This window comes from Nicotiana sylvestris, chromosome 8 (genome assembly GCF_000393655.2).
Source record: "Nicotiana sylvestris chromosome 8, ASM39365v2, whole genome shotgun sequence".
Lineage (NCBI taxonomy): Eukaryota > Viridiplantae > Streptophyta > Magnoliopsida > Solanales > Solanaceae > Nicotiana > Nicotiana sylvestris.
This window is the reverse complement of record NC_091064.1, coordinates 57835351-57845091: the sequence shown is the minus strand read 5'-3', so window position 1 is coordinate 57845091 and position 9741 is coordinate 57835351. Positions and strand designations below refer to the sequence as shown.

The following is a 9741-nucleotide window of genomic DNA, read 5'->3' as shown; positions in this document are numbered from 1 at the left end:
TATTGCACCCTAGGATATGTTGTAAACCACTAAGATTATACGTGTAGATATTGAGAAATGTACTACAGTACTTATTACTCGTAAAAACTGTAAGTGTGGCCCAGATTTTCCTCTCTTACGATGTGAAAGATGATATTGATCACCTAAATGCAGATATATAGATTCTGCAGCAGATAAACTTGAGGAGAAAACAAATGAACATTCATAGAAGGAGATGCAAAGGGTCCTACAGATAGAGGAAGTTGCAACAAAAATGCAAAAAAATGGAGCAATTTCTAGAGGAAGATGAAGTAGGTGAAATTACATGCTCTGGAAGATATATGTGGTATCTTGTAGTAATGTAGAGGGGTTTAAACTCAAATTTGTGGTAGGATGGAGCAAACGCATTTTAATACGTAAAACACCTCTTGAACTTAGCTCCTGATGGAAGATATGATACTTTCAACCGTCATTTGAGTACATTTTGTTGTTGTTGTTCCATGGATGTAAGTAGCGTATCATTTGGCACTCATTCTATGAGTCTACATTTGTACCAAAATGTATCCAAATAATATCTAGCAATTAGCATGCGATGTTATTTATGTATTCAATTTGGTAATTATTTATATGCATCGATTTCTCTTCTCTGTCGTTTCATACAAAACATAGTTATGTGATGTTATTTATATCTGCTTTAATAGTCAGAGGCGAATCAAGAAGTGAAGCGCCAAGAGAAATCATGCCCTTTGTAAATTTTCATACATATACAAAAAAGAAGTTTAGAATCTAACATGGTGGTCTCCAAATAACTTGTCCATTTTAAGAAAGTGGTATTCAGATCAATCCAAATCCTCTATGATATTTTCTTCTTCTTTATTTACCCTTTCTTTCTAGGTGCAGAGTTAGTTGGTATAAAAACTAGAAAAGAAAAAGGAAAAAGTTAAAAGGAAAAATGAAAGGTTAAATGGAATAAATAATATTCGTCCAAAACAACATGTTAAAGGAAAATGACAGCTAATTGATCCACTCAAACTGTAAAACAAAAATCTGAGTCTAAGAATGGAATAGGAGAAGATAATTGAAGAATTAGAAGCCGAGATGGGAAAAATAGTTTCCAGAACTTGAAGAGAACTAGTTTACTAAACCACTCTCTTGGTTGCATCTTTCTTTGCTTACTTTTGAAGAGGTGACTAATAATGTTATGTATTTGAAAAAAGCCTAAAACCAAAATAACACTACGACTTCTCATTTGCTTATGGGAAGATAGATAAAAGCAGAATGCAAAATTGCCTGGACTGAAAAATGTCAAAAGATAAATACATGTATAAACTTTAATAGTTGGACAAAAAGTCTAAAGTGCTAGATTGCTTACTTGAAGAACATTTTATGATTACTGTAATATTTTAGGAATGAGTTTAGTCCAACCCGTAAACTTGAGGGATGGTTTTTATGGTCAGTAATGAACTCAGCTAAGTGTTGTGAAATGCATTCAATTCCCTTAAAAACACAGCCATAAATTTATTCAAGAGAATGTTATCTCCTAAAACTGAAGTAACAATTGGAATATCAAACCCCTTGTTCTCAGGCCTGTCACCCAAAATCTTTAAAAAAGAATTACATTTTACAAGATACTGTCATGCATAACCACATCAGGCATGTGATAACACCAGGAATCCAGAATGAGAGATACAGGCAACAACCGAGCGAGCAGCGGAGAATGAAAAACTAGACATATGTTTCTGTTGATAACCTCCATAATCTGTAGAATACAATCCTTGCATCAAGACAATATCACCCTTTCACAACTATGGTTATTGTCTTCAGGTAATAGATTTGACTTCGCCAAATGGAAGTGCAAGAATCATTTGAAAAGTTCAACACTATCACGATGTTTTCTCAAGAATGATGCACCAATTTGATTTGTCATAGAATCTATCAACGAGAATGGCATTATCCAGACCAGACACCAACCTATCGAAGAACAGAACATGTCAATTAGTGCAGCTCATTGTTACAAATTGGTCAAACTTCTAATTTTGCGAAACTAAATAACAGAGAAGTACTGCCTCATCTTGCCACTCCCCACCCCAAATACTCAAAAGCCTTTCCCTTCAGTCCATGGGGAAGGGGTTATGAAAGAAGCAATAAAAGAACTTCAGAAATGACTCAGAGACAAACAAGCACAAGCCCTGCAATAAGGGAAAAAGAACCCATTTTTACTTATCAAGAAAAACTGATCAACTGTATTTGTTTTGTTTCATTCATTCATCTATATGCATGCACTTCAGTTTATTGGGAGAGAACAGTAACACGTCAAAATTACTTCTGAATGAGGATGAAAGAGACTCCTAGCATCGCCTATAATGAGATAATCAGAACTCTAAAACTCATTGCTCTTTGGAGGTCAATACAATTTCAAAAGCTCACATGTGACCTCCCAAATATCATATGTTTTTAAGAGATTCAAACTCTATGAACATATTATTGCCAGAGCATTGATTGTACATTAAATTTCTACTCAAAGAATGACACAAACTGTTTACACTTTCCTAGCCACAAAAAAAAAAAAACATAATGGAACAATTGCTTAGAAGCGTAACGACAGTCAGTCATCATGTTATAGATTATAAAATTTAACAACCATGATAATACATATAGCGACTTGACAGAATGAAATCAGTCAAACAAGAAAATTAGGGTAAATTCTTTACTTTTCTTATATAAAATAGAAAAGGAATTACCTTTCAAGTTCACCTTCACTAAAAACGTGGTAATATCTATTATACACCATAGAGCCCTTCTTATCATCTTTCTTTGCCAAACCACTAGCTAAGGCAACAGCTGAAGCCCCACTTACTTCAGCTTGATGATAAGGTAAGTGCCAAGGAACAAAGAATTCCTGTTGCTCTGCATAACTTTTTCCAGATCCAGTAAGCAAAGAACGACCTTTATCCTGAGAGGTTGAGTCCATAACTTCAGCTGATTTTACTTTTGAAGACTTTGCATGTAGGTCTTTCAACTGCTCCCCAACACTATTTTCCTCTGCTTCTGGGATGCTTTCAAGGGTGCGAGGTGATGAAGGGTTGCGAACTCGAGGACTTCCTGGTCCTATCCATTCTGCTATATACCTTTGGTTAAGTGGTGTCCATTTTTCAACTAACGACGTGTCTTCTTGTTCCCTGGCCCAGACAGTAATTAAAATACACCCACCCTTTTTAACAACACGGACGAGCTCCTCCACCGCTTTCCTCCTCCTATCTTCAGTACTTAAGTGATGCAACACAGCAATAGAAATCGCTGCATCACCATACCCAGTCCTATATGGTAGGTTCACAGCGTCTGCAACCAAAACTTCATGTCCTCTATCTGCACATATATTAATAAGAGCAGCACTAATGTCACAGCCAATAAAGAAACAATCAGGATTTAACCCCAAGTATTTCCCATTTCCACATCCAGCATCTAAGATGAGTGAACTAGGAGATAATGAGTTCAAGAAAGCTGACACTTTAGGCCACTTTGCAAACCGAGTGGAACTGAAATGGGGAGCAATGGCATCATAGACACCATGGACATACTTCTTTTCGATTTCTGGGGTTGATTGAACATTTGAAGAACATTTTGCTCTGACAGACACAGGACGTAGAACAGGAGCCTCTCCCACAGACTCTGATGTAAGCAAACTCGAGGCATTATCAGTTCCAACTTCTTTCATTGTACTGAAACTTCTTCTACTGAAAATATTACCAACTATAATAGTAGAGTTAATATATACTCCTTTGAAACAAAATGAACTTGCCGTTCCAACACCAAAGAGCATCAGCTACATAAATAGAGCATGACAATAATCTGTTCAGACAAACGAAGAAAAGAAATAGCAACTGAGGTTCATAACAAAGAAATTTATCAACCAAGTAATCTTTCAATACATAAATGGAATATTTTCTTCACTCCGGCTTACACTCTTAATATAATTAAAGCATATTTCTTTCTTTTTGTTTCTTTTCATTTCTAAGTTTGAAACCTATACAAAAAACATTCTAGTCCATGACATAATAACATTTAACTCAAAGGACCTACTGTTTACACTAACTAGGACAGGATTTAACCTAATGGAGCAATTCGAGTTACAGTAATAAGGATTAGAAAAGGGTATTTCTCTATTAAATTGAATTAAAAGTTAAAACTGTAACGAGAAAAGAAAATGCCTTTTAGTACATTAGGATGGTTTGGTGGATGTATTGAACTCTTTTCCTACCTTCCAACTCCTTTTTTCTTATCTTGAAAGCTTTGTAAGTTTTTCCCGTTTTAATCTTTGTTGAAGCAAGGGAAAAGCCAGGTTGAAATCGTTTGGGTTGGGTTCTTGGCTGCTACACCGGTGACCTAGTCAGTTTACACTTCTACTATTTTTTTCCCCTTACTAGATAAGGGTCTTAATTTGTACTCCAATTTGTCTTTTCTGGTTAAACTTTCTGAGTGGGGTTTTTAGAAAGAGTTAGGCTACATAACTATGCTTTGTTATAGAAAATAGCTTTCTGTTTTTCGTTTTGAATTTGAGTGGAGGTAGTCAAAGAGATTAGTGAAGCCATCCTTTTGGTTTTACTTTAATCATACAAAAATTAGATAATGTTATAAATAAAGTTTTATTTAAGGTGAATGTCTGTATTTTAGAGAGTTTGAAACAGCTTCCCTACTCCTTCGTGGTAGGGGTAAGGTCTGTGTACATGCTACCTTATCCAGACCTCACTTGTGGGATTTTACTGGGTTGTTGTTGTTGTTGTCTATATTTTAGAGAGATTTTACTTGGTGGCTAAGTCACTCTTTCCCTATAAATAGATGGGTCATTTTCCATTGTAATTCATGTCAAAGTAATAAGAATTCTCTCTATCTTTCTTTGCAATATTCTTCTTTATTATTTTATTACACGTTACCAGCACGAGACTCTACGGTCTCAAGAAGCTCTTTGAGAAGACTAAAGTATAATTTTTCTCCTATTTTAATTATGACGGATATTATGAAAAGAAAGTTCGTTGTCCTTGAATGCTGAAATCCATCGTTGTCCTTGAATGCTGAAATCCATTTAGATGCAATCGGTCTTGGAGACGCCATTAAATATAAAAATAAAGCATCTACCCAAGACTGTGCTAAGGCCTTATTTTCTTGGGTCATCACCTAGATGAAGGGTTGAAAATAGAATATCTATCCACTTGTTCTGTGGAATGGCTTAAACGAAAGATATGACAACTTAAAGTTGATCACTCTTTCACAAAGACGATATGATTGGGCTCATCTAAGGCTCCAAGACTTTAAGTCTGTTTCTGAATATAATTCTGCAATGTTTATAATTACTTCTAAATTGAAACTCTGTGGAGATAGTATCACTAACTATGATATGCTTGAAAAACGTTCACAACGTTTCATGCCTCCAATATGGTCTTGGAATAGCAGTACCGAGAGAAAGGTTTCAAGAAGTATTCTGAGTTGATTTCTCTTCTCCTTGTGGCTGAACGAAACAATGACTTGCTCATGAGAAATCACGATAATCGACCCAGTGGGTCTACACCATTGCGTGAAGTGGATGAGGTGTATTCCCACTATGCTAAGTGTGGAAAAGGCCGTGGCCCTATTCGTGGTCGTGGCCGTGACAAGGAAGAATTTCTTGGTGTTAATCATCCCCCAAAGAAAAATAACCACCAAAAGTGGAAAAAAAAAAGATGAGAATCCAAAGGCAAATGGTTCAGAAACTTAATGTTATCATTGCCGTGAAAAAGGGCATTGGGCAAATATTTTGTCGTACACTAAGACATTTGGTTGAGCTTTATCAAGCATCTCTAAAAAATAAAGGCCCTGAAGCTAATTTTGTCTATGACAATAAATTTGACATCACCCACTTGGAAGTGCCAGACTTCTTTGAGCACCCTGATGGAAAAATATACCACTTGATGAATCCATGGTTAAAGATGATTGAGTAGTTTAATTTTTATTTTTCCTATTCGTAGTAGCTAGTAAATAAACATCATGCAATAACAGTTCTTTACATGTGTAGTAGTTATTAGTATCAATAAATTCTCTATCCTAATACCAAACAAGTTACCGGAGTTTGATAATAGCATGGAACCTTGAAAAATGAGTAGCTTCTTGGAAAACACTTCAAAGAAGATGGTATTTCATGCAAGCATGCTTAACATTTTCTGCTCTCCATTTTGAATTGTGAAAAAGTTAATTGCAACGTTCTCTGCCTACTTCATACTTGACATATATGTTCGAAAGGCAACGACAAATCTTATATAAAGTACCTCGTCTACGTACTTCTATTCAAGGCTAAGCCAATAATAATTATAAACCAATAAAAGTTACAAAATTTAGCAGGTATACTATACTCTTTTACAACTATTAACTATTTTTCGCTTCGCGCAAAACATATCCCGTATCGCATACAGATAATAGAAAGAAAAGTATTGTCTCACAAATTAAATTTATACCTTGTCGATCGGTATGTATGTGAGTTGCAGGTGCAAGAAAGCATTAGACGAACTTTTGGTTGATTTAACCAGCAGCCTGCAATACAAAGAAAAGCTAAAGTTTCAATAATGTTACATTAATATTTTTACCTCATAAAAGGCAAAACTCTTGTTAGCGGAAACGTAAAAGAAAGAACACAAGATTTAACGTGGTTCAGATCAAAATAATCCTACGTCCACCAGAGAACAGTTGCCTTTTTAATATTAACAAAGGAAGGGGAGAGTTCCCAATTACACTTAAGAGAATTTCTCTCTTAACTCTCTACTCACTACAATGTGTTGTATTATTTTTGGGATGGTTTCTACAAATGAAGGAGTGCATCTATTTATAGAGGTAAAGACCTCCTCTTGATGTCATTGGTGACATCAAACTACCTCCTCTTGATGTCATGGGTGACATCAAAGGAGGAAGCTTCCTCCTAGCATCCACACCAACTCTTTCCACCAACTCTTCCAATTGGCATGTCATTGTTGACTAAACATAAACCAACACCTTCAATTTCCACCTTGGTTTGCGTTTCGAGCGTGCGTGTGAACAACTTTGGCCAAAACTTCTAAGCTTACTGGGCAACCCCGTTGTAAGAAACAAGAAGAATCAAACCATTGTTGAACATACCACCTCCACCTAACAACTGTTCTCTTCGGAGTTGCATCAGTTGATGCACACCCCCGCCAAGTCCTTGCAGTGTGCAAACTTAGCGAGTGGGACTATCTTGGTCAACATATCTGCAGCATTATCGTCTGTGATAACCTTCACGACCTTGATAGTTCCCTCTTCAACAACATCTCGAATAAAATGAAATCTGACATCAATGTGTTTAGTGCGCTCATGAAATCTCTGATTTTTCATTAGATGAATAGCACTCTGACTATCACATCTAAGAGTTGATTCCAGCTGAACCAAACTCAATTCCGCTACTAAACCTTTCAACCAGATAGCTTCCTTCACCGCCTCCGCTGCTGCCATGTATTTTGCTTCTGTCGTAGACAAAGCGGCAATCGACTGCAGAGTCGACTTCCAACTAGCGGCAATGCCAACGAGGGTAAAGATGTATCCAGTTGTGGACCTTCTTCTGTCAAGATCTCCTGCATAGTCAGAATCTACATAACCGAGAATTGAAATACCTCCACCACTTTTTCGAAAGGTCAGACCAACACCAGAAGCTCCTTTGAGATATCTCAATATCCACTTGACAGCTTCCCAATGCCTCTTTCCTGGGCTGGACATGTATCTACTTACCACACTTACAGATTGAGCAATATCTGGACGTGTGCATACCATAGCATACATAATGCTACCAACTGCACTGGCATAAGGAATCTTTGACATATGCTCCACCTCATCCTCGGACTGAGGCATTTGTAACTCTGAAAGTTTAAAATGAGGAGCTAATGGTGTACTTACAGGCTTGCACGTATGCATATTGAATCTCTTGAGAACCCTTTCAATATACCTCTTCTGAGAAAGATGTACAACACCGTCTTCTCTTGAAATCTCCATACCAAGGATTTTCTTTGCAGCTCCTAAATCCTTCATGTCAAATTCCTTACTCAACAGTTTCTTCAAAGCATTTATCTCTGTAATGTTGTTAGCAGCAATAAGCATATCATCAACATACAACAGTAAATAAATCATTGAGTTACCAGACATCTTCTTGTGATACACACAGCTATTAAATGCAATCCTTGAGAATTCATGTGTAGTCATGAATGCATCAAACCTTTTGTACCACTGTCTAGGGGATTGCTTCAAACCATACAAAGACTTCTTCAGTTGGCATACGTGATCTTCTTTTCCCTCAGCTAGGAAACCTTCAGGCTGATCCATATAGATTGTCTCTTCTAGATCACCGTGTAAGAAAACAGTTTTGACATCAAGTTGTTGAAGCTCCAAGTCAAATTGGGCAACCAATGCTAGTAGCACGCGAATTGAGCTATGCTTCACGACTGGAGAGAAAATCTCATTGTAGTCAATTCCCTCCTTCTGACTGAATCCTTTTGCAACCAATCTCGCCTTGAACCTAGCATCTTCCACTTCAGGAATTCCCTCTTTCTTTCGGTAGACCCACTTGCATCCAACTGTCCTCTTCCCCTTTTGTCTTTTCACTAAGACCCATGTCTGATTCTTGTGAAGAGACTCCATCTCTTCAGTCATGGCTAACCGCCATTGTACAACATCCTTGCAAGAAGTTGCTTCAATATACGAGGAGGGCTCCAGATCCTTAATCTCTTCTTGTGCAGCTACGAACGCATATGCAATCAAGTTTGCTTGATCTATAAGGCATTCCGGTTCTCGTGTCTGCCTCTTCTCCCTCCCCTTTGCAATTGTGTATGGTTCATTGACAACAAGTTCTTCAAGGTCTACATCTTCTGACTCATCTTTAACCTGAGTCTCTTGATCCTTTTCCTTGGCAAGCTCCACCGGAAGCTCCACCTGCTCGTCGTTCTTGTTTCCTGAAAACTCCACGGAAACTTTACGGGGATCAAGTATAGAGGATTCATCAAAGGTGACATATCTACTAACTATAAATTTGAGTAAAGACAAACACCAAAGTTTGTACCCTTTTACTCCATCCACATACCCTACGAATATGACCTTCTTAGCCCTTGGTTCAAGCTTTCCTTCATTAACGTGATAATAAGCTGGACACCCAAATACTCGTAAGTATGAATAGTTAGAGGGTTCACCTGACCATACCTCATTCGGAGTCTTAAAGTCAATTGCCGATGCTGGAGATCGATTGACAATATGAGCAGCAGTGTGAACTGCTTCAGCCCAAAATACTTTGGACATTTTGGCTTGTAGGAGCATACAACGAGCCTTTTCAAGAAGAGTTCTGTTCATTCTCTCGGCAACTCCATTCTGCTGTGGGGTATGCCTGACAGTCCTATGTCTTGAGATCCCATGAACCTTGCAGAATTCATTAAACTCTTCATTGCAAAACTCCAAGCCATTGTCTGTGCGAAGATACTTGATTTTCCGCTCCATTTGATTTTCAACCAAAATCTTCCACTCTTTAAATGCTTCAAAAGCATCACTTTTTGCCTTCAAAAAATACACCCAAACCTTTCGTGAGAAATCATCAATAAAAATGAGAAGATACCTCTTTCCGCCCTTCGATGGAAGTTTAGAAGGACCCCATAAATCTGAATGGATGTAGTCTAGCACTCCTCTTGTCTTGTGTTTGCCAGTGCTGAAGCTGACCTTCTTCTGCTTCCCTAGAACGCAGTGCTCACAGAA

The 9741-nt window shown here is 37.5% G+C and overlaps 1 protein-coding gene across 6 annotated transcripts; it reads right to left on the bottom strand.

Moving 5' to 3' along the window:
- Nucleotides 1-1475: 1475 nt before the first annotated feature.
- Nucleotides 1476-6752, bottom strand: LOC104228789 (tRNA (carboxymethyluridine(34)-5-O)-methyltransferase-like). Of its 6 annotated transcripts, XM_070155572.1 has the most exons (5): nucleotides 6675-6752; nucleotides 6462-6537; nucleotides 3558-3828; nucleotides 2721-3345; nucleotides 1476-1950 (listed from the first exon to the last, which is right to left on the bottom strand). In XM_070155572.1, the coding sequence occupies exons 3-5, from the start codon at nucleotides 3670-3672 to the stop codon at nucleotides 1863-1865; spliced, it is 828 nt and encodes a 275-aa protein (XP_070011673.1). In that variant the 5' UTR covers nucleotides 3673-3828; nucleotides 6462-6537; nucleotides 6675-6752; the 3' UTR covers nucleotides 1476-1862. The 6 variants fall into 6 exon arrangements, with proteins under 6 accessions (XP_070011673.1, XP_070011669.1, XP_070011670.1 ...); XM_070155568.1 differs by having other exon boundaries at nucleotides 2721-3828; XM_070155569.1 differs by lacking the exons at nucleotides 6462-6537; nucleotides 6675-6752 and adding an exon at nucleotides 4198-4460 and having other exon boundaries at nucleotides 2721-3828.
- Between the last annotated feature and the right edge of the window lie 2989 nt (nucleotides 6753-9741).